This window comes from Cheilinus undulatus, linkage group 11 (genome assembly GCF_018320785.1).
Source record: "Cheilinus undulatus linkage group 11, ASM1832078v1, whole genome shotgun sequence".
In the NCBI taxonomy this organism is placed as follows: domain Eukaryota; kingdom Metazoa; phylum Chordata; class Actinopteri; order Labriformes; family Labridae; genus Cheilinus; species Cheilinus undulatus.
In genome coordinates this window covers 47,201,269-47,224,806 of record NC_054875.1, presented here as the reverse complement: position 1 = coordinate 47,224,806, position 23,538 = coordinate 47,201,269, and the positions used below count along the sequence as shown (strand labels likewise).

General features: G+C 39.4%; 1 protein-coding gene across 5 annotated transcripts in view; it reads left to right on the top strand.

The window, feature by feature from the left end:
• LOC121517450 (protein NDRG3-like) overlaps positions 1 to 23,538 on the top strand; it is a 34,446-nt gene that overhangs the window by 1,923 nt on the left and 8,985 nt on the right. For 3 of the 5 annotated variants that reach the window (XM_041799214.1, XM_041799212.1, XM_041799216.1), the window contains exons 2-15: positions 6,022 to 6,117; positions 6,378 to 6,413; positions 15,584 to 15,689; positions 15,799 to 15,919; positions 16,877 to 16,939; positions 17,072 to 17,132; positions 17,888 to 17,974; positions 18,632 to 18,688; positions 18,778 to 18,881; positions 20,438 to 20,503; positions 20,604 to 20,655; positions 20,764 to 20,811; positions 22,547 to 22,582; positions 23,162 to 23,213. In XM_041799214.1, coding sequence (XP_041655148.1) covers positions 6,058 to 6,117; positions 6,378 to 6,413; positions 15,584 to 15,689; positions 15,799 to 15,919; positions 16,877 to 16,939; positions 17,072 to 17,132; positions 17,888 to 17,974; positions 18,632 to 18,688; positions 18,778 to 18,881; positions 20,438 to 20,503; positions 20,604 to 20,655; positions 20,764 to 20,811; positions 22,547 to 22,582; positions 23,162 to 23,213 — 949 coding nt within the window. In that variant the 5' untranslated portion in view covers positions 6,022 to 6,057. The remainder of the gene's footprint in view (positions 1 to 6,021; positions 6,118 to 6,377; positions 6,414 to 15,583; positions 15,690 to 15,798; positions 15,920 to 16,876; positions 16,940 to 17,071; positions 17,133 to 17,887; positions 17,975 to 18,631; positions 18,689 to 18,777; positions 18,882 to 20,437; positions 20,504 to 20,603; positions 20,656 to 20,763; positions 20,812 to 22,546; positions 22,583 to 23,161; positions 23,214 to 23,538) is intronic. The other 2 variants (XM_041799215.1, XM_041799213.1) reach the window with 1 other exon arrangement.

The following is a 23,538-nucleotide window of genomic DNA, read 5'->3' as shown; positions in this document are numbered from 1 at the left end:
GCTACTCACAGCCGATATTCTTAATGTTGGATTTTTACAGTCAATACAGGCTGATATCTACAGCCTACATAGGCTGATATAGGGCTGCATGATTATGGCCAAAATGATAATCACGATTATTTTGATCAATATTGTAATCGAAATTATTAATCATGATTGTTCGTCATGTTAGGGAAAACATCTGTACTTTTACTGCACTACTTTTAGACAAACAATATGTGAACAGTTTTCAGTGCAAAATAAACTTTAAGAGTAAATTATAAATAATAAAAAAAATAAAATTTACCCATGAATTTAAAATTTACTGAGGGCTATTACATTTACAGCTTATACAGAGAAGGCAATAACATTACAAGTTTTTGGCCAGAAACACCAGCCTGACAACATTTTCTGGCTTGAGAGATGAGTGAAGGCAGATCACTACATTTCCCCCAGTGCTGAAGACCCGCTCTGACAGGGAAATTGTTGAAGGAATGCACAAGCACTTTTTTTGCCAGCTCTGAAAGTCGTGGGTAGAGTCTCTGATGTTCCTTCCACCAGTCCAAGGGGTCCTCTTCACTGTCAAGGTTGGCACACTGTAGGTAAGACTGAAGCTCAGAGGCTACAGGCCTTTGTTCCTGGTGAGGAGAGGATCTTGGTGTGGCTGCCCCAGTGACCTTGAAGAAGCTGCCCAAGGTCTTCTTTATTTTAGATGTTATTGGTGCATCCTCTGCACTGTCTACAGTCCCTCCACATGCATCAGTTGGGCCCTTCTCCTTGAAAAGTGCTTGATAAATAAAATAAGAAAAAAAAATTCAGTCTTATAAAACATATTCAAAGCAGAAACACATCCATATTCAGATTACAGTGCATCAATGACATTTTAGCACGTTTTAATCCACTTAATATCTTAAATTTATTATAAATTCTGTATCTATGTATCCACATTATTACTAAACATGCTTGCAGAGGCAGCCATCTCAGATATGAGTCTGGCCTGGATTGGTGCAGTCCTGTCCTCACTGACGCATCTCAGCTTGAAGCGTGGATCAAGAGCAGAGGTCATGTCAAGCAGTTCTTGTGTCTCTGGATCCTTGTATTTTTCCTCCAACTAAGTGAGGATTTTGGTTTTGATGGTGTTGGTCAGGACTGGAGCATCATCACTTAGAGGCTGGAGGAGCTGAACAGGTGGAGGACTGGCTTCACAAAAGAAACACTGACATACTTCTCACTGGACAGTGCATCAGTAAACTCAATCAGAGGGTGGAAAGCTTTGTTGATGGTTTCCAGGATGTCAGTGTCCTGCCATGTTGGGATGAGGTGTCTTGATAAGACTTGCGAAATGGTCCTCTGCTGCTCCAGGACTCTTGCAATCATTGCCTGCCTTGATCCCCACCTTGTGGGGCATTCCATCTTCAGCCCATGCTCTGGAAGCTTCAGCTCCTTTTGAGCCTGTGCTAGCTCCTTTTTACGCCGCTGTAGGAGAAACTGCTGACAAGTTTTTTGCAGATCCCTTCTGCACGGTCAATCCGTGGATCTCTCATTACATTCTCTATAATATAACATAAGACTCATGTTGAATTAAAACAGAATGTAACCTTGTATGCATATTCATCCAATCACTTTTTCATTTTTTATGTTAAGTTGTCAATTGTAAAAAAAAAAAATACATATTATGTAACATTTGATAATTCATCCATTGACAATTCAATTACATGTAGCTACATTTTTAATTCTATTTTTTATTTGTCCTACTAGCTGCCTTGATGACATTAGAGCCTCTGTCTGATGTGATGCAGACTAGTCTCTCCTCTTACAGCTCCAAGAAGCCAGTGCCTCCCGCAGTCCCTGCGCTGTAGCTTCTCCTGTGTGGTCTTGTGGGAAAAATGACGTCTGCAAGCACTGACTTTTCATTTGAAAATCCCCGTCAATAAAGTGAATTGTCAAGGACAGGTGTGGCTCCATTGTTCTGCTTGACCATAGGTCAGTCGTGGTTGCAAAGAACTCGACAGTTGTGATTTCCCTCTCTATTTCCCCCCCAACATTTTTCATACTGTGTAGGTAATGCCACTTTGGAGAAATAATTGTGCTAGGGGATTACATATTTCTTTTCCAGTGTTTTGACCATTTTTCTGAATCGTTGCTCACTGTATTTATTGGACACATGTCTTTGGCCAAATAGAACAATATTGTGTCTGTTTTTTCAGCATGTCTATGAGAGGTAGATGGATATGGTGTTGCCCAGTGCAGGGTCGCTGTTATGGTTTTCTGGGTGACTGCTGGATACAGAGGGAGATTTTGTGAAGCAACGTTAGCTTTGGCCTTCATGCATTCCCCGTATTTGTGTTTGTCATGTTTTTTCAGATGGTTGAACAGATTACTTGTGTTATCCAGCGGGGCAGACAACTCTTCTGCACTCTTTACATATGACTTCTTCTTGTTTAACATCACTTGCCCTGAATCTGAAACAAGTCCAGACAATGGATGCTGATCCCTTTCGAAGCACTAGCTCCTCACCATGATGCTCCTCATCTCCAGTTACTGCTGTACTTTCTTCTCTCGACATGACTCGCTCTCATCAGTCCACAGAGTGACTCAAGACTGCCGCTGCAGGGTGTGCTCGCTTGTTATTTAGGCAGCTTAAAGAAGCCTTAACCATGCGTTCGCCCCCTGGTGGCTGGCTGACTACTGGTTGAGAAAGTGCTTGATTAGATATGCAGAAGCCCCTGTATTTTAAATGTAAATATCGCTGACGATCAGATTAATTTAATCGTGGCAGCCAAAATCATGATCATGATTAAAACTTACATGATTAATAATTAAAATGATACATGATTAAAATTTACAGCCAATATAGACTGATATTATCACTCCATACATGCCAATACTTACCGTCGATACTAATATCTGCAGCCAACAAAAGCAGATAGTTATAGCCAATATAGGCCTATATTTATAGTCTGTGTTGGCCAGTATTTACCAATCATAAAGGCTCATATTATTAAGGATATATGGTTTGTCTTTTGGTTCGGCAGACACTTTTAAATTTGCCTATAGAGTATTTTGAATCTACATAATCATATCAGTGTTCACAGGTTTGTTATTGGGAAACCATCTGTTATGTCTTCACAGATGAAGATAACCATATATTTGTATCATTGTTCATCACTGTTCAGCTAAAAATATGGAAGCATGAATTTTATCGCCCTGTCACATTTGTCTGCGACTCCTTGACATCGTTTTCCTCAGCAGATGAAGAAAAGCTGTTTCATGTTTCTGGCTGTCCTGATTCTCTGCATTCAGTGCTCAATTTGGCATCTATGGTAAAGACCAGTGATGAAGGCCAAAAAGATAAATACATGATGAAAGATGATTTAGTGCAGATTGTATGTTTGATTGGAGCAGATCTCGTGGTGCATTCAGTCTGATGGGATGGTTTTTAGAGCTTCACACAGTCAGATTTGTGTTTGGGTCAGAGCCAGAGAGCCCTCAGGAAGCTCTACATCCATCCAAAGCTCTCTGCTGAGCACTGTTATCCAACCTGTCTACCCACACACTCAACAGATAACTGAATGGCCTCCTGCCAAACACCGATCACTGGTTGTTTCCATTAGATCCTCGCTGTTAGAAACACGGTTTGACAGGACGAGCGCACAGGTAGACGCCAGAGAGAGAGAAATAGGCGGGCTGGCAGGTCGGTCAGGGGGCAGTGTGTGTGTTTTTTTTTTATTCAAAGAATGAATTGTATAGTCAGTGGGACACAGTCAGTAAGTGTGTAGGGTACAACTGTCTAAAATTGTCTTCATTTATCATTACAAATATTTATCATGTTTAGGGATGCATGATGTTGGATTTTGACTATCCCTAATAGGCTGATCATTTTAGCCTGTACCAATATTTATAGAGATACTGTAAATATATATAAGTAAGATCTAAAACTACAGTCCTTGAAACATACTTAGAAATTTAAGGAATGAAGACAGACATTAAAAAAGGACTTCAGGTGATGTAGATCTGTTATTCCTGAGTAATACTTTTCTAAATTATTCACTCTCACTCAGTGTTTAAAGCTGATAACAATCCATACAGCTTATGTATACCAACATTAACAGCTGTTTTATGCAAATTTTTGTAGTTGATAGATTCCATTATTTTCAGCTGATAAGGACTGATACTAACAGCTGATATAGGCCAATATTTACAGCTGATTAAGACTGATATGTACAAGTGGTAAAGGCCAATATTTACAGCTGATCTAGGCCAATATTTACAGCTGATATAGGCCAATATTTACGGCTGATAAAGACCAATATTTACAGCTGATATAGGTCAATATTTACAGCCGATATAGGCCAATATTTAGAGCTGATATAGGTCAAAATTTACAGCTGATATAGGCCAATATTTACGGCTGATAAAGACCAATATTTACAGCTGATATAGGTCAATATTTACAGCCGATATAGGCCAATATTTAGAGCTGATATAGGTCAATATTTACAGCTGATATAGGTCAATATTTACAGCCGATATAGGTCAATATTTACAGCTGATAGAGGTCAATATTTACAGCCGATATAGACCAATATTTACAGCTGATGTAGGTCAATATTTACAGCCGATACAGGACGATATTTACAGCCGATATAGACCGATATTTACAGCAGATATAGACCAATATTTTCAGCGGATATAGGTCCATATTAACAGCCAATATAAACCAATATTTACAGCCGATATAGGTCAATATTTACAGCTTATATAGGACGATATTTACAGCCGATATAGGCCAATATTTACAGCTGATTTAGACCAATGTTTATACCTGATATAGGCCGATATTTACAGCTTACATAGACCAATATTTACAGCTGATACAGACCGATATTTATGGATTTTACAGACCTTAATTTAAAGCCTAAATCAGCTGACATGTACAGTGGATTAAGGCCGATGTAATACAGCTAAATTAGACTGATCTTTACAGTGGATATATTAGAGTATTTGTGTCTGCTGATATATGATTAGCTTTACAAGCCAATATCTGCTGATATCGGGATCATAGTGATAATAACGTGCATCCTTCTCTTGAACATAATCACAACTATGAGTTCATATCAGGCAGGATTTCATCCATATTAATTTCTTCAATTTCTGATTTTCACTGCAACTAAGCTTGCTGGTGATGTTAAACATCCTCCATCTTTTAAGAATTTGCTTCTAAGCACCCGTTTGATCCTGTGGGTTTCTGTAAGACCTTATGTTTGTGAAATCTCCACTCTGAAATCAATACTACAACCAGCAGCTGTTTGGTCTAACAATCTGGCAGAATAGTCTGGTGTTTGTTCAGAGGGTTTTAATTTTTTAAGATCAGCTCAAACTGTTTGTATGTTGAAAACTATGCTGTGTGCAGTCAGTAGCTGGGTTTCCATTGCAGTTTTTTTGCAAAATAAAAGTGATATTTCTTTCATTTCGCAATTCTTGTAAAATCTCATCCCGCATGAATCCACTGCAAGGAAGCTGGATGCTCAAAACCTGTTGCGTGTTTATACGGTTTTGGTTACATCTACAGCAGTTGCCTCAAAAATTTTGAACAAAACACGAAGGCAACGGATGATAGTTCAGAGGCAATGTCCGTATGTATGGCAAAAGCCATGTATAAGGATGTAAGTATGATGTTAAGAAATGTCTCGTCTCCTCTTCAGTCCACACGTGCCGTGCCATGCTGTCTCGGAGTTACTGGTCATGCGACACCATACGTCACGTCCTGTGACTTGTAAAAGTGGAAGAAGTGTTTCAGTTACACTTTTGCGACATACTTCTATACTGAAACATCTGAAAAACCTCATCATGAGAGCGTAAAAACTTTTTTCCGACATTTGAGAGGGTTTTTTGAAATTCAGGTGTTTCCATTACCTGTTTTTTTATTGCGCTAATTAGATTTTGCGCATTTCTAAGGGTAATGGAAATACAGCTAGTCTTACATGACTCTAATGCTGTCTGTTTCTTTCCATGTTTGTGTGTGTTGTGTTGATCTTTAAGGCGTGTCTTCAGTTTGATTGACAGTTAAGCGACCCAATGATGGAGGAGCTTCACGACGTCCAGCTGACTGAGATCAAACCACTCCTGACCGGACAGGTGAGTGGGCGGGGCTTCCCTTTTTTACAGGATTTACAACTAAATACTTAAAAATGTCAGAAAACCTAAACCCAGGTAAAAACACATACATTTCGACTAAGAAAAATTTCAAGATGTACTTGTGGGCTTTCAGCATGTCTTAACATAACATCAGAAGTATTTAACAGCAATCTTTTCTGAGTTTAAGAAAAATCCAAATTTTACAGATACTTTACATTTGTTTAGAACAGCTGTGATTTAATCTCTGTGCTTTGTTCCAGCAGAATGGGAGGAATCTGCAGGACTTTGACTGCCAGGTGAGTGCAGCGTGTAAAAACACACTTATAATGTGTGTAAATGGGTCAGATCAGGGCCATTCAAACTGTTTTTACTGGGGACCACATACAGCAATACCAAGATGATGGGGCCACTTTGATAACCTTCACCTTTAGTGTATTGAAGTTAGTCAAACCAATCCAGGGGAGCTTTAGATACGCAAAGTGAGAGAATAAACAACCTACATCACAGCTATAATGGCTCATAAAAGGTTAACGGTGGCAACTCTGATTTCACCTCTGTAATGGAGGTGAACATGATTCAGTCAATAACTCGATGTGCTTGTATGCTGGAACAAGGATTTTAGCCCTTTATTAGTATGGATGACCTTAGTGAGATAGAATGCACTGTCGATCTGCCAAAGGTGATTTATCATAAAATTCTGCTTCCCAATGTAGCAGTGATTCAAGGCTGAAGCTGGGATGGAAGATGGAGCTCCTTTGTAGTTTTGTAATGTGTAAAAACAACAGTTATGCCCAGTTTGCACAAAGTTTGACATTTTTTTTGACAATCTCAGAAGATAGCATCCAAGAGTCAGACAGGGAAGGAGAGATCAGACACAGCTAAGTCAGCAGAGGAGAGAGTTTGGCATGGCAGATCTATTCTGTTACAGCCTACATTATTCTACTCTTTCATTGTTTATTAACAATCATCTCCACCTATAACCAGAAACATCAGATTGACTGTTTTATATATCCACTGCATGGGTATACTTCACATACATCTGGGAACCCTCCCATACAAAATGTTTGAAGGGCAGGACTTTTCAAAACATTCTCAGAAGGTGATTGGACAAACTTTCTGTCTGTCACATTCTGGCCAATCAGGGTGACAAGACAAAATGAGGTAATAGACATGCTCCAGTGAGTAATGTAAGCTTAGCAGACAGGTGCTGTTTAGTTTAGGGATGGTGGGGCAAGTTGGTGGATAAAACCCATGCCAAGGCCGTACGGGAGAAGCGCAAAAACATCTCTGGTTCTTTGCCCCTCCTTCAATAAAGAAATGCAGTCCAGATCTGATGAAAATAAAAATTTAAGTTGAACAATTTTTGTAGCTCAATCTAACTATGCATATGTCAGTCCTGACTGGCTATGTTAAAGGGATAGTTCTGTGTTTTTAAAGTGTGGTTATGTGCAGTATTTAACTATAATAATTATATTAGTCACAGGAGAAATCCATCACCTCAACTCCTTTATTGAGAACCCCAAAAAAAGTGCAGGCACAGTCAGTCTTTGCACTGCAGCTGATGTGTTCATTTGCTTCATGGCATTTAGAGAAAACTATGAAAACATCGAAGTTTCCCTGTAAAGGGAGCACAGAAATAATGTCTTTATATTCATTTCTATTGACTTAATAATGACTGAGAAATCATAACATCTCACTGTTTTTGGTAAACAAGCAGAGCTGCACATTAGAAAGACTGGAGAAGCTAACTGTTTTTACAGGTTATCAAAAGAATATTTATTGGAACCAATTACCCAACTCCATTTGATCTGCAGACTCCCTCCCTACTTTCAAGAGAAGGCTAAAGACCCAGCTCTTTAGAGAACACTATGCACTTAGCTAGACTGTTCCCTACTGTTGTCCCCAGTAGTAGATTGAGTCTCAGCCAGACTATTCTCCACTGCTGTCCCCAGTGGTTGAATGAGTTTCCCAACTATAGTTGGCTCGCACTGTCCTGCTCTACTTCTGGGATTTCTTTGCCCAGCTCTTTGTGAATGATCCGGCACTTGGTACTTGGTAATTAGTTGTTGTGAAGTCTAATGGATTGCGATTAGAGATCTCACATTTTGCTTGATTCATTGTTGCTGTTTAATAACAAAACAACAACAACAAAAAAACCAAAACAAAAAACAAACAAACAAAAAAACACAAAAACAACAACGTATATTTTAGGTGCTCTGCCTTAAACTCTACATGGCAGCACTTGTGTCCAATTGGACCTGAAGCACTTGATGGCACTTACTGATGTTGTTTCTTCTTGTCTAGATCATTGCTTGTGTTGTTCCTGCTCTTGAATGTATGTCGCTTTGGAGAAAAGTGTCTGCTAAATGACATTGTAACATTGTAACATTGTAAACAATGTGTGAAGAAATGGAAGTGAGCTTAATGCCTCATCAGCTCCACAGACAGATATCGATCATGAGGACTAATGAGACTGATGTCAGAGCAGGAGGATGGTTTCATCGATAGATCTGATCAGAGTTATTTTAAATTAGAGCGAGGAGTCACAGCTTTGCCTGCTTCTTTGAACCACTGTGTTGTCTTCTGGCTCATAAATGACCCAAACACAATTTTATTAACAGACAGACTCCCAAAATGACCTTTCATCATCATCTTGAGATTTTATGACTTTTCTTTAAGAGACTCCAACGTTTGAAAAAGTCAAACATTACCTTGAATAGACAGGTGTTTTGTAGCTGAATTATGAAGTGTATTGGAATGATTAGTATCTGACCAAAGACATTCAATCATTAAGGTCATCATTAATCATTAAGCTAACATCTGCTGATACCATTATTACGCCATAGTGTTGTGCATCTGTAGTTCCTGGTCAGTCAGATCCTCTCATATCAGCAAGCCTGAACAGGAAGGAACAGTGTTTAATTAAGAAGCTTGATAATATTGGTGTGAAGTTTGATTCCTGCGGGAGACATGAGATAGAGGAGGGCATGAGCAGAGAAGTGAAAGCAGAGAAAGCTTAAATGAGAGCTGGAGGGATGGAATGAATTAACAAGTTAATGATGGATGTAGAGCAACAAGTGGTTGGTTGTTTACACCTTAAGACCTCTCTGCTCTGGGCCAATCACTTTAGAGATTATTCCTCCTTATCTCATCACACTGTCCCCATTCTCGCTCTCCTTCTCTCCGGCAGCAGACTGAAGGATAACACCACGGCTGACCTCTTCTCTTCCTTCAGTCTCTGCTGGCCGCCCCGTCTTGCTCATATTTCCTCTTTCTGTTCTAAACTCTGCTCTCATATCTGACTTTATGGACCTGCACCAGATTTCCTGCTCTTTAGGAGTCGGCGTGGTGAGTCAGCCCATTGACCAATCATAAGCCCACTCTCTGGAATCATGCTTTGCCAACTACTAGCTTATAGAAGTTAGTCTTTTAGCCACTTAGCTAGTTATCCTGCTCATCCTGTTTACCTTTAAACATAGCGTTAAACTTATGGTTTTACTCGCTAACCTTGATCTATTTGTTTGTTTTTATTCTTTTTTTTCTCAACCTTTATTTAATTTGGGGATATCCCTGAATGCAAGCAATCATTTGTAATGAGTTTGAGAGTACAGTTAACATGTGTAACATCTTTGGACAACTAATGAATGCATCGCAAAAAAATAGAAGAGTAGGTTGTTTTCAGATGATGGCACGGCCCAGAGAAGAACTCCAGATATCAGGAAGGGATTCCTGCATATAGAAGCGCTATCAAAATGACTACGTTTTGAGCTGTTTTTTTAGTTAGGCCACATGACGGAAACAAACAAAAACAAGCTATGTTCAAGTGTCAAAAATAGTGATGCATTGAGGCAAAAAATGTAAAAAGCTCAGAGAAATTGCAGCTGATATGTATTTAAAGCCGTCATATAAAGTCTGGTGGGGTGGAGTCAGACAATGCTCACTTATGGTCCATTTCCACCAAGCTGTCTGGTTGGTTCAGTCCAGTTTGTCACATTAAACCCTGATCTTTTGTGTTTCCAACGTCCATCCAGTTCCTCTCCCTTTAGAGACCTGGGTCATTTGGCTCAGCTTGGTGGTAAGACCCAGTCTTTTGGCTACTCAATGTTTTTTCTTTGGTACCAGTTTGGCTTTTTAGGTGTGGATTAAATAACAACAAAAAAGGACACTGGCTCTCAAACGGGAGACAGCGACTGCTGTTCGTAATAAAGACTGACCCGTACTGTCCTATTTTTTGGCACACCTCCATAGGGGTGCCAAGCTTCCCAATCCATTCCACAAGGGTGGAGCTGCACAAAATAGAGGGTTTGCACTTTCAGCGTGGGACATGGCTGCAAAACATGACTCTCTGCTCTATGAGAAGTGGACTAAGACTAATATCTGCTTATTTGGACTAAGCAGAGATCCATACTGTTTCCTGGACCTTTGCGACAATGTGTGTTTATAAATCGAATTTCCTGACATTTATTTGCACCTGATTTCACATACACAAAGCAAAGCCTGAAGGCTCACATCAGCCTGGTTCATCAGTGATGGATTTGAAACTGAATTAATGCAGACATTAAATCTGTTTGCAAAACTTCAGGGTGTATTTTAAAACAATCTCAGCTGTTTTTCTTAATCTAGTTCGATTTTTACCCCAGCTAGACCTTCAGTTTATTCTAATGTGACAAATTCACACATTGTAACTCTTAGTGTTCATGTTATGCTGTGTAAACTGTTATAGCATCAGATATGTTCACCTCATGAAGTATTCATGGGAATAAGTTGTGTATTTAACCAAAGAGAAATCAGGCTATTTAAAAAGCTACTTATTCAATCTGTGATAGATATTGATGGACTTGACAGCTTTTTCAGTCTTTCCGCTGAAAAACCAGCTGTATTAATCGGATAGTGTGGGAATATTTGTACAGCTCTTAAACATGATCTATTATCATTAGATGCCTTGTCACCTTAGTTAAAATGAGGTGTATGGTTGACCTGCTAAAATTTAAGGTCTTAATTTTCCTTTAAGGTCAGAGGAAGGAGAATGAAGTGGAGTTGAGCTAATATTCATCACTAAATGCTCGTAGCAGCTACTGTAAAAGCTCAGCTTCATCTTGTGTCTTTATTAACGTACCTAACATTTCTATAAACAAATTCCATCAGCTGAAGATCTGTAGTGACAACGGTGAACATCTTTAAATGCTAGTTGTTAAAATGACGGCTGAAATTAAGCTGTTTCCTGCTGTCACCTGTCTGAACATTCTGCCACTCAGTGGCTGGAACAGCAGAGACTCACTCTGCCTGTCACGACCCTCAACAGTCCACTCACCAAGTGAAGGCACGGCTGTCTGTGGAAACACAAACTGTTTTTAAGGTTTATTATACCAAACTATACTTTACCAAACTGGACCACCTGGTGGAAATGCAGCTTCATTAACCAATGATCGTTCTCTTTTATTGACTGTCTGTTTTTGGTCGCTTTTGGGCTGAACTGGCAACACCATTGCTCCTTACCAGTTCCACCCACTTTTCCAAAAGTTGCCAAGTATTGCCTACTATTTGGCATACAGACCAGTCTAGGCCCTGCCTTCTTTCACTGTGAATCCATGCAGTTGTAACTTGCACAGAATTTGACTTTGCGTTGTCTCACTGAAATATGAAAGCTAACCTACCACCAAGTACAGACAGACAGAGAGGCAGGGCTGAGGTTGGTCGTAAGCCTCCTGACAGACTAATCTTACATGCTTGTAGCCAAATCCATGCATCCCTAATTATGAATGACTTGTATCCTTCTTCAAACCAAAACAGTCAGGTTCTTAAAAGAAATTCACTTTCGTCCATGTGCACCCATTGAGACATGACCTATGCCAACCAAAGTATTTTTTTGAACCAGGCTGTCAACATGTTTATTTCCGCTGTTCAAATGGTCGTTTTAACATGGGCTGTGGATGGGACTCCTGCTTCAAAACAACCTCTAGTGGACAGGAGAGGAACTGCAGATTTTTCAGCCTTAGCTTCATTCATAGGCGATGCACGCCTACTCCATCATATGTTTTGTTGTTCTGATTGTGACATAATGAATGTGACAGACAGAACATTTTTCTAGTTTCCCTCTGAGTTTTATTTTGAAAGTTTCTCTTCCCCAAACACCATCAATGGGGTGTTGCCTACATTGGTTTGAAATACATTGCATACCATGTACAGTTGAAACCAGAAGTTTACATACACTATATAAAAAGGCACATAAACTTTTTTTTCTCACCGTCCAACATTAAATCAGATTAAACTTTTCCTGTTTTTGGTCAATTAGGATTACCAAAATTATTTCTATTTGCTAAATGCCAGAATTTGAGAAAAGGATTTTTTTTAGACAATTTTTATTACTTTCTTCAAAGTCAGAAGTTTACATACACTAAGATTACTATGGCTTTAAACAAATTTGTGAAAGCCCAGATGATGATGTCATGTCTTTGGAAGCCTCTGATAGGTTTATTGACAACATTTGATTTAATCAGAGGCACACCTGAAACACACTGCTTCTTTGTGTAACATCATGGGAAAATCAAAAGAAATCAGCCAAGATATCAGGAAGAGAATTGTAGACTTGCACAAGTCTGGTTCATCCTTGGGTGCAATTTCCAGATGCCTGAAGGTGCCACATTCATCTGTTCAAACAATTATATGTGAGTATAAACACCATGGGAATGTCCAGCCATCATACCGCTCAGGAAGGAGACGGGTTCTGTGTCCCAGAGATGAACGTGCTTTGGTCCAAAAAGTGCATCTCAACCCAAGAACAAAAGCAAAAGACCTTGTGAAGATGCTGGCTGAAGCTGGTAAGAGTGTGTCAGTATCACCAGTCAAACGAGTCCTGTACCGACGTGGGCTGAAAGGCCACTCTCCCAGGAAGAAGCCATTGCTCCAGAAGAAACATTAAAAAGCCAGATTACAGTTTGCAAATGCACACAGGGACAAAGACCTTAATTTTTGGAGCCATGTTCTGTGGTCTGACGAAACTAAAATTGAACTTTTGGACAATGACCCTAAGCATACTGCCAAACTGCTTACAAAGTGGCTTAAGGATAACAAAGTCAATGTTTTGGAGTGGCCATCACAAAGCCCTGATCTCAATCCCGTTGAAAATTTATGGGCAGAGCTGAAAAGGCATGTGCGAGCAAGGCAGCCTACAAACTTGGCTCAGTTACACCAGTTCTGCCAGGAGGAATGGGCCAAAATTCCTGCAAACTATTGTGAGAAGCTTGTGGAAGCATATCCAAAACGTTTGACCCAAGTCATACAGTTTAAAGGCAATGCTACCAAATACTAATGAAATGTATGTAAACTTCTGACTCTCAAGAAAATAATAAAAAATTGTCTTAAAAATTATCTCTCTCATTATTCTGGCATTTAGCAAATAGAAATAATTTTGGTAATCCTAATTGACCAAAAACAGGAAAAGTTTAATCTGATTTAAGGTTAGACGGTGAGAAAAAAAAAAGTTTATGTGCCTTTTTATATGGTGTATGTAAACTTCTGGTTTCAACTGTATATATGGAACAGGTTATCTGACATGTCAGGTCAACGGAGGGGTGGGGGAGGAGAGATACACCAAGGGGGACTGGCATGAATATTTCAGGGTGAGAAATGTGTACACACATGCAGCTTGCCCAGAAAACTTCCTGAAATTTTCAGACGTTTTGTGCCAGTGTGAATAAGGCTGAGGTGTATCTGAGCCTTTAGGATTAATTAACGCAGTGGTTAATAGTCTCACTGGTTAACTGTTTCATCCCTACTTTACAGCCATTAATAGAGTCTGTCATGTGTTTCCTTTGTCGGGTCATTAATGAGATTACTGTCCAGCAGCTCAGCCTCAAAGGCCATTCATCTGTCTGTACACGTTTCTATCCGTCAACAGCTACATGTGTGTTACTACACATCCTTTGAAATAATACCCTCCCACATTCTTGTTTCTTGACAACAGCTCTGGATGGAATCAGAGCTAAATTTAGGCTGTGGTGCATTCATGTGCTGTTGGAAACTGTGCATCTCCATTCACTTATAGGTTAGAAATAAAATAGTGTACCTGCCCTTCACTTTGATGAAGATGAATGTGATTTATAGGTTTTTATTGATAAGCTGCTAGCAGAAGTGATGATTGTATTTTTAGGTGCCAATAATTGCTACCTTTTTTTATACACTTATTGTATAGAAAATGTTGCAGTTTGGACCAAAACAGGAATGAACAGAATAAACATGTTTAGAAAAATAGGACATGCAAACATGCATTTTGTTTTACTCCATTTTCACAAGATAGTATGGAAACTTTGGTTATTTATCACTTAGAAATGTAAAGATGTGTGTCTTTGAAGAATGTTTGTACAGCTTGGATTTTATGCCGCATTGTTTTTTTTTCGGGTCTATGTTTGCGACCCACTGAATACAGCTCCCTGACCCACTGTTGGGCCCCCACTTACCATTTGAGAACCACTGGTTTTAAATGATCTTTGTGCTCCAGTTTTTTAATGCTAGAGAGCCCAAGAAACTCCTTTTTTTTTTTTTCAACACTGTATCTGAATTTTTAAACTTTGAAGCAGATAACAGGTCAGATCACTGATAAATTAATCAGTTGTAAAATGTGCTACTGTGCCTCTGCTGTGAGGCGTGTCTTCCCCTCTGGTTCTGCTTTTATTCTCCGGTTGAACATGATATCCTGCCTACAACTCTCTCTGATTGGCTAGAAGTCACCCAAGCACTAGCCAATCAGCCCGTGAGGCCTGGTTGCCACTGACGCAATGATCATATGGCATCACTTCCTTTTTTCCTGCTGCTGATTCTGAGCTGTTTCTCATATCTAAATTATTCATCTTGCTTTATTTTTTTTTTAATCATGCAAATGTACTTAAAATGTTCTAATGGTTGAATGGTTTAAGGCACTACCCATGTACGCTTCCCTGTTTCCGGGTCTATCCACTGCCCTTCCTCTATCCAAAAAGGCATGAAAAGGCCAAAAAATAAATCTTATAAAAAAAATGTTCTGATAAATGTATATTGGCTCCAAATACGAATTATCGCCTCAAAGACTAGTAATTGTTGGTATCTGTATCAGCACTGAAAAACTGATATTGGCTGACTCCTATTTTAAAGGTTGATCTGGTCACCATGTTTTTTTATTCATTTCTGTTTAAAAAGAAACAGCACAGATGCTTTGAGTAACATTAGTGATTATTTGATTATAAGAAAAGGAACAGAATCTTGTTTAATAATCCTCAGAAATCCTGGATCATGATCTGCTTGTTGTCTTTGTGATATCAGGATGTTGTTAAGTGTTTTCTCTGCTCACATTTAATGAATGTTTATTTTAGATAAAGCCCACAGGACTGTTATCGACTTTACAGCGTGTCATGAGTTTAATTAGCCTCCCCTCCAGGCTCCGGTCAATATGCAGACCGTTGGATGGTGATGTTTATTTGTTTTGTTGTTTCAGGAGCACGATGTGGAGACAACCTACGGTGTGCTGCACGTCACCATGAGAGGGGTTGCCAAGGGCAACCGACCCACAATCCTTACTTACCATGACATTGGACTCAACCGTGAGTAAACACACACATTCACAACAGAATGTTATAGACTGCAGAGGTTAATACAGACACAAATACAGCTAAATAACAGCTCATGTATATATTTGTTGTTTGTGTGTAGATAAATCTTGCTTTAACAGCCTGTTTAACTACGAGGACATGCAGGAAGTGACGCAGCATTTCTCCGTTCTGCACGTTGATGCTCCTGGACAGCAGGAGAATGCTGCAGTGTTCCCCGCCGGGTAAAGAAACCCATACACCTACATGCTCACACGCACACTCTCTCTATAGCTCCCCAAGGTCTTGTTCACAACCACCTCGCATACTGATCCAAAAACCTTCTGAAACGTTGTAGTATCCATGCCAGGCCAGTAGGAGATGGAGTAACTTTGTAATTAAACAACACTTCCCCACTCACATCAGAGTGGTGAGGTGTAAACATCCAAATATAGCTGCATTTGTGTGGATAGATGATGAGGTGGAGTGCATGAAAAGGAAAGGAACGAATATATGAACTTTATTGGAATAGAGCATCTTAAAAGGCATTGATGGAATGTTTTATAAGCTTTAAAGGATGGCAGCATCTTCAGAGGCAAGGAGGGAATGTTTTATAAGCTTTAAAGGCAGCATCTTCAAAGGCAATGATTGAATGTTTTACAGGCTTTAAAGTAAGACAGCATCTTCAAAGGCAAGGAGGGAATGTTTTATAATCTTTAAAGGAAGACAGCATCTTTAAAGGCAAGGAGGTAAAGTTTTATAATCTTTAAAGGACGACAGCATCTTTAAAGGAAGGAGGTAAAGTTTTATAATCTTTAAAGGACGACAGCATCTTCAAAGGCAAGGAGGGAATGTTTTACAATCTTTAAAGGATGACAGCATCTTCAAAGGCAAGGAGGGAATGTTTTATAAAGCATTGTTGTTAAAGTTCATCTGCTCACACGTGGATTTTGACTGGAACCATTCTGAACAAACAGAAGACGAACTGGTTACTTGAGTTTACGAGGCGATGGAGATGTTATTGATTTTAAAAGTTTGCTGGTCTGAACCAATCTTAAAAAAAATGGCAGGAACCAAAACCACCATTGTCATGTAAGCAAACAGCCAAAACAAAAATAAAGCAATGTTGTTTATTGCTGATGTTGTTTTGTTGACATGGCTTATAAAAGCAGTGACTGCAGTGATTGTGTATTTGTGTGCAGGTACCAGTACCCCACCATGGACGAGCTGGCTGAGATGCTGCCGACTGTCCTGACACAGCTTCAGTGAGTCTGTTGTCATCTTATGACATCTAATGCATGAGAGGAGTTTATGTTAATATTTAAATGTATAAATGTTGGAACCTCCAGACAGACATGGTGAGTTATTTTAACCCCAGTTTGTGTATTTATCTCCAGGGTGAAGAGTGTGATTGGTATCGGCGTTGGAGCTGGAGCTTACGTACTCACCAAACTGGCAGTGAGTTCATCTAAGTAATGATAATGATGGTGATGATGATGGGGATACTGATAGTGATGGTAGTGATGGGGATGATTGTCATAATTATGATGATGATGATGGTAATTAGGGAGATGATGATGGTTGTGATGATTTTGATAGTGATGATGATGGTTATGACTGTTGAGATGATGGTGGTGATGATGATGATTATGGTGATGGATAAAGAAAAATCTAATAAACAGAGGTGAGAAGAAGACACAGGGGACTCAAATGGGATATGTTGAGCTGTTAACTAGTCTTGCTGAGGGGAAACCATGACACCACCACATAGTGAGGCTCAATTCATGTTTCTAATGAAACCCAAACTAGTTCACCCTTTAAATCCCTTTAAGGCAACCTTAACCTCGATGACAACTCAAAATATGTGTACACAGACTCCACTGATTGATGTCAAGTATTAAAGCAAGCACTCAAGCTAGTGAGTTTAGACTACCAGCTCAGGAGGAGAGGAGGGACTCCTATAGTCCTGACTCCTGACCTTACAGCTTGACCGTAGAATAACTATACCATACTTGGAATATCTGTGGAGACACAAGGATATTAGAAGTAGTAGAATTTTCCATAACAGTGTGATAATTAAATTGATGATTGTGATAGTGATCATGATGATGGTGGTAGAGATGATGATGGCTATGATAATGAGAATGATATTGATGGCAGTGATGATTGTTGTAAATAGCAATTATGTTGATCATTCTGTTGTTCTCTTCCAGCTGAAACAGCCTGGTCTCGTTGAGGGTTTGGTTCTGATCAATATTGATCCCTGTGCCAAAGGCTGGATGGACTGGGCGGCCTCAAAGGTGTGTCTCTCTCACACATACTGATAAATCCAGATTAAATCACACTGGTAAATAATCCTCTATCATTTTTGGGGTGGCCTTTTAAGAGAATAAAGTTTTAAACAGTCTTCCTACACAGTGACTTTACTGTGTTTAGTAAAGCTTAAATATCAATTTTCACCATGTGGAGTTTGTAATCCTGCTATCTAACAATGTACTAGTTGAGCCCTTAGTCTATGTCAACACTGATAGTTGTGACACATTAGTCACTCTGCCCCGACTCCTTTGGTCACTTGTCTTTTACTCAGCAGTCCATTGGGCAAACCAGAATTCTACAAGGTTTATTCACTGATCAGTATATCCACTGTTTTCTTTAGATGTACTAATATGACCTTATGATGGAGAAAAAAAAACAGAAAAAAGTGGCACCACGCACCTGCGCTGCCATCTACACCAGCAAAGGGGCTGCATGTAATATCACAGTGACTGTAAAGTTGCATGCAGTCGCTGAAGGTGACGGTTGCACAGCTATATAGACAGTGCTACTTTCAGCATTTACAGTTGATAGAGGTATATTGGTCACCTATAATATATTGGTATTGGTGTTTGCAGTGTGCACGGTTGAAAGCAGTTGATGAGTAAATAATTATCAAATACATCTGTTTCTGTTTCTTGCAGCTGAGCGGCTGGACAAGCAACCTGGTGGACACCATTATGGGACACCACTTCAGCACTGTGAGGACCAATACAGACACATGAAAAGCTCATAGAACTTTATCTATAGATATCAAGAAACATGGTTGTGCTGTGCTGTGTTTGTACAGGATGAGTTAACAGAGAATAAGGAGATCATCCAGACATACAGACTCCACATCTCTCAGGATATACCACAGGAGAACCTGGCCTTGTTCTACACTAGCTACGACAGGTAGGATGGTAGCCAACAAGCTCAATGAGGCTAGCTCTTAGCTGCCTGTGAGGGTGGCCCCCCACTGGTCTGCTTTCACATGAGTAACATCGTTCCACAGTCCAAATCCATGCTCATCAGGTTAATTAGTGACTCTAAATTTAGAGGTGTGAATGTGAGCATTCCTGCTAGTTTCTCTGTCATCGCTTAGATTGGCTCCAGCCTCTGTCTGATGGGCGTTATTCACTCTATTTTTGCCAAAAAGTAGGCAGTAGTTGTTGACTTTTGGAAAAGTTCCATGCACTTTTTCAAATGATGACATCATCAGAGGCAGAGGATGGAATGTTGTTTTTTTTTCCTCACCAGTTCTACCCCCTTTTTCCAAAAGTTGCAAACAAAAGACAGTCGACATAAGAGAGAGATTGTTGGGATATGCGTTCTGCAGGGTGTCTGAAGGATCTTAAAAGTATTAAATCAGTTTAGCAAAAATGAAGGTCTTAGAAAGTCTTAAATGCAAGACCATGAGGTCTTCAGTTTGTAGCTATTTTCAGTTTTTATATTTGTCAAAAGAGATTGTAGGCTGTTTTTCTGTTTTTGTTGTGAGATTCTGATGGAACTCCACCAGATCTGATGCTAGTCTGCATATTTGTTTAATATCTGGCCAATTGAGCTATCGGTGCATCCTGAAAGCTCTGCTGTGTCCCTAGCTAACAGGTTAACTAGTGATGTGTGCATATAAGTGATTGGTTAATGCAAGTTTTTATATGAGTGGTTGGAAGAGAAGGTGTTTGAGGATTACAGGGTTTTGCTAATAATTAGCAACTTTTCAGTGAGGTGTTTGCCTAGTGTAATACTAACACAGAGTCTGCTAATGTTGACACTGCTAGCATCTCAAAGAAAGCTTACTTTGTATACTACAATAGCAAATACTATCTGAATTTTCTTAGCTGTGTTGTCACATTTTTATCTTACAGTCTGTACAGAACATGAACGTAATTGTGTCACCAATGTAACAGGTTAGATATTGAAGATGCAGAGAGGTCTTAAGATATATTGAGAGCGTCTTGAAAAAGGTCTTAAATTGTATCAAATTTAATGCTAGAGTTCCTGTATGTACCCTTTTCTACTAATGAAGTATTGTCGTTGGTTTGAATATCCACAGAGATGAAGAAAAAGAGACAATTACTCAGGACAACATTTGTGTATGCTCTGTGTGGATAATGGCTAACAATGATAAATGCTAACAATGACCCTCCTCCTTCTTCTACATCTACTGTGTAGTTCAGAGGATGAAATGGGCCTGTGCTGCACTGATTTGAAAGATTTTGAAGAAACGGGATGTTTAGAGTTGACTTTACAGCTCTGCCCACTAACGAATATGCTGTACTCGAGCACGGTTGCTTTCATATCTCTTTCATACTATGTCTGCGACTCAGGTTGAAATGAATCAGACTTTGAGGGCAAGAGTACTTTGATCCAGGTCCCTCAAGTGAAACATCCCTAATTCACTTCACTGTTACAGTGAGTTTTCATTGTGGTGATGCATTCTGTTGTGTGTTTCTGTGTGTGTCTTTTAGTCGTACTGAGTTGTGCATGGAGCGGCCGATCCCTGGTTTGAATGAAAACACAGTGACCACGCTCCGGTAATATTTCTCTTTTTTAAATCTCATTCCAAACCAAATGAAAAGTCTTTATTAGTATAAATGACACACAGTGGTGTGGTTTCTCTGACGTCTGTATTAGGTGTCCGGCTCTGTTGGTGGTTGGAGACACGTCGCCTGCCGTTGATGCCGTGGTGAGTCTCTCTGCCCTGTTTCCATGACAACGGCCGGTACGAGAAGGCAAATGTATTAATAAAAAAGTGTGTGTCTCTGTCTTTGTGTGTGTGTGTTGTGTCCTGCAGGTGGAGTGTAACTCCAGACTGAACCCCACCAACACCACCCTACTGAAGGTACCCGCCTGCCTCTGTCTGCCTCTTAACCATGCCTCTTTAGCTAACGTTTCTTGCACTGCTGTCGTCGGTGTTGTAGACCGATTTGGAGTAGACGTCACAAATTTGGAAGCAAGTGGAGTGAAACAGAAAGAAGCAAGCCAGTTCCTTGGGAAAAATGCCTTATTGTAGTACAGGATGTAAAAATAGAAAGGAAAGAAACATTGTCATAAGACACCTTCAGCTGAAAAATCAGAGCTGTGAAAAAGTATTTGCACTTCCTGATTTCTTTTTTTTTTTGCGTATTTGTCACACTTAAATGTTTCAGATCATTGAACAACTTTTAATATTAGACAAAAAGAACATGAGTAAATAGAAAAGTCAGTTTTTGAATGATAATTTCATTTATTAAGGGAAGAAAGCCATCCAAACCTACCTGGCCCCATGTAAAAAAGTCATTGCCCCCTAGACCTGATAACTGGCTGTTCCAAGTGTTTTCAGTTACCATCAATGGGTCTTTCACATTGCCCCACTCTCCTATGCAGGATTGTTTTAATTCAGCCACAATGAAGGATTTTCCAGCATGAATGGCCTGTTTAAGGTCATGCCACAGCATGAGTCCAGACTTTGACTGGACCACTCCAAAACCTTCATTTAGTTTTCAAGCCATTCAGAGGCAGACTTGCTGATGTGTTTGGGATCATTGTCCTGCTTCATAACCCAAGTGAGCTTAAGCTGGAGGTCATGAACTGTTGGCTGGACTTTCTTCTTCAGGCTTTTCTGATAGAGAGCAGAATTCATGGTTCCACTGATTACAGCAAGTGGTCCAGGTCCTGGTCCAGAACATCACACTACCACCACCATGTCTGACTGTTGGTCTGGTGTTCTTTGATGAAATGCTGCACACCTTTGGTGTTGGTGACTTTGTTTCTCATCTGTTCTTGAACTTCTTTAGATGGCGCCATGATGTGTAGGAGATCTTTTAGCCTACTTCACTTTGTCAGACTGGTTCTATTTAAGAGGTTTCTGGATTCAACAGGTCTGGTAGTAATCAGACATGAGTGTGGATGGTGAAACGGAACTCAGCTCTCCTTAAAATGTTGTTAACCACTGTCAACTCATGATTTAACAAAGGAGGATAATGACTTTATCACATAGGGCCAGGTATGTTTGGGTGTTTTTTCCCTTAAGTCAAATTATCATTTAAAACCTGACTTTTGTATTTAATCAGGTTGTTTTGGTCTACTTTTAAACTTTGTCTAATGATCTGAAACATGTCAGTGTGACAAATATACAAAAAATAAGACATCTGAAAGGAGGAAAACACTTTTTCACAGCTCTGTATGCAACGCTCTGCCTCAGTAATGCACCTCCTGCATTCTTAAATGTCTGAACGTTTCTAATTGTGGTCACTACACCATTTGGTTGTGAAATTCTTGTTGAAAGCTTTTAAATTTTCCATGTTTTCTCCTGCTTTGCCTGTCACACCTCCCCCTTTGACATCGGACTCCGACACATTTTCTTCTGGGAAAAACTTCCCACTTATTTGAGGTTCCAGATTTGGGATTTCAGATTTCCCAGAATGGCTATTTCGTTTAGAGCATACCCACAGAAACAAATCAGTCAAGTACAGACAGGAAGCTCAGTCTATATCCTTATTGATCACAGAGCACTAAGCATTTAGAGAGATATTTATATGGTCAAAAATATCATAAACCACATGATTAATATATTAATTTCTTCTTCTGTCCACTAGATGGCAGACTGTGGAGGACTCCCTCAGGTGGTGCAGGTGAGTCTGAGCCAATAATGTCTAATACTGTAGGTTTAAAGGAGAAAATAGTTATTTTAAAGCCTAATTTTAATGTTTTAAACAACAGAGAGAAGCTGATGACTTTTATTGTCAACAGTTATAACAGATGGTGTTATTCTCTAATCTGTGTTTCAAAAACAAAAAAAAACCCAACTGTACTGTACTTACAGTCAACAGAAGGATAACTGTAAAATCTGTAATATAGAAGTCTCCCTGGCCGCATCTGACACAGTATACTACAGAATACATAGTCAATAATGACGGGGCAGGTCTCAGCACTTCATTTGAAAAATAAGTATTAAAAGTGCATGCACTTTTAATATGCAGTGTATGCAGTGGTTTAGGAAGCAGTTTAGGAAACTTCTGCAGCAAGTTATCTGTAAACGTCTCCTGATCCGTCACATAGAATTAGAGAACCCTTCAAGATCTTTATGCTGTACTTTTCAAATCATCGAGTCTTAATGTCCACGCTGAAATGGTTAGATTAAAAATAAGCAAATCTGACTGTTTTCATTTAAAACATTCATTGTTAGTAAAGCATGTCTTTTTTTTCTTCAGCCTGGAAAACTCGCAGAGGCCTTCAAGTACTTTGTCCAGGGAATGGGCTACAGTGAGTACTCTTCGTTTTACTCCACATTCTGGATTATTACACATCATTCTTCTGCTTTTAGATAAATACATTTTATTTTTCACTTATTTAAAGTTGGGAGCCATGAAAGTTCACAAAGGCAGAGTTTGAGTTCGGTGGTTTGTGATAAAAATGTTGTTTTGTTTGTCTTTGTCTCTCTCGTGTTTCTCCCCAAAGTGTTAACATAAGCCTGTTAAATGTTCCAAACCACTCTGAATTTTGTCCTTTAGTGTTAGTAATATTTCATTCTTGTCATTATTATGACTTTTTGTTTAGTCCTATTCAGTAGAAATTGTCCTTTAGTTAC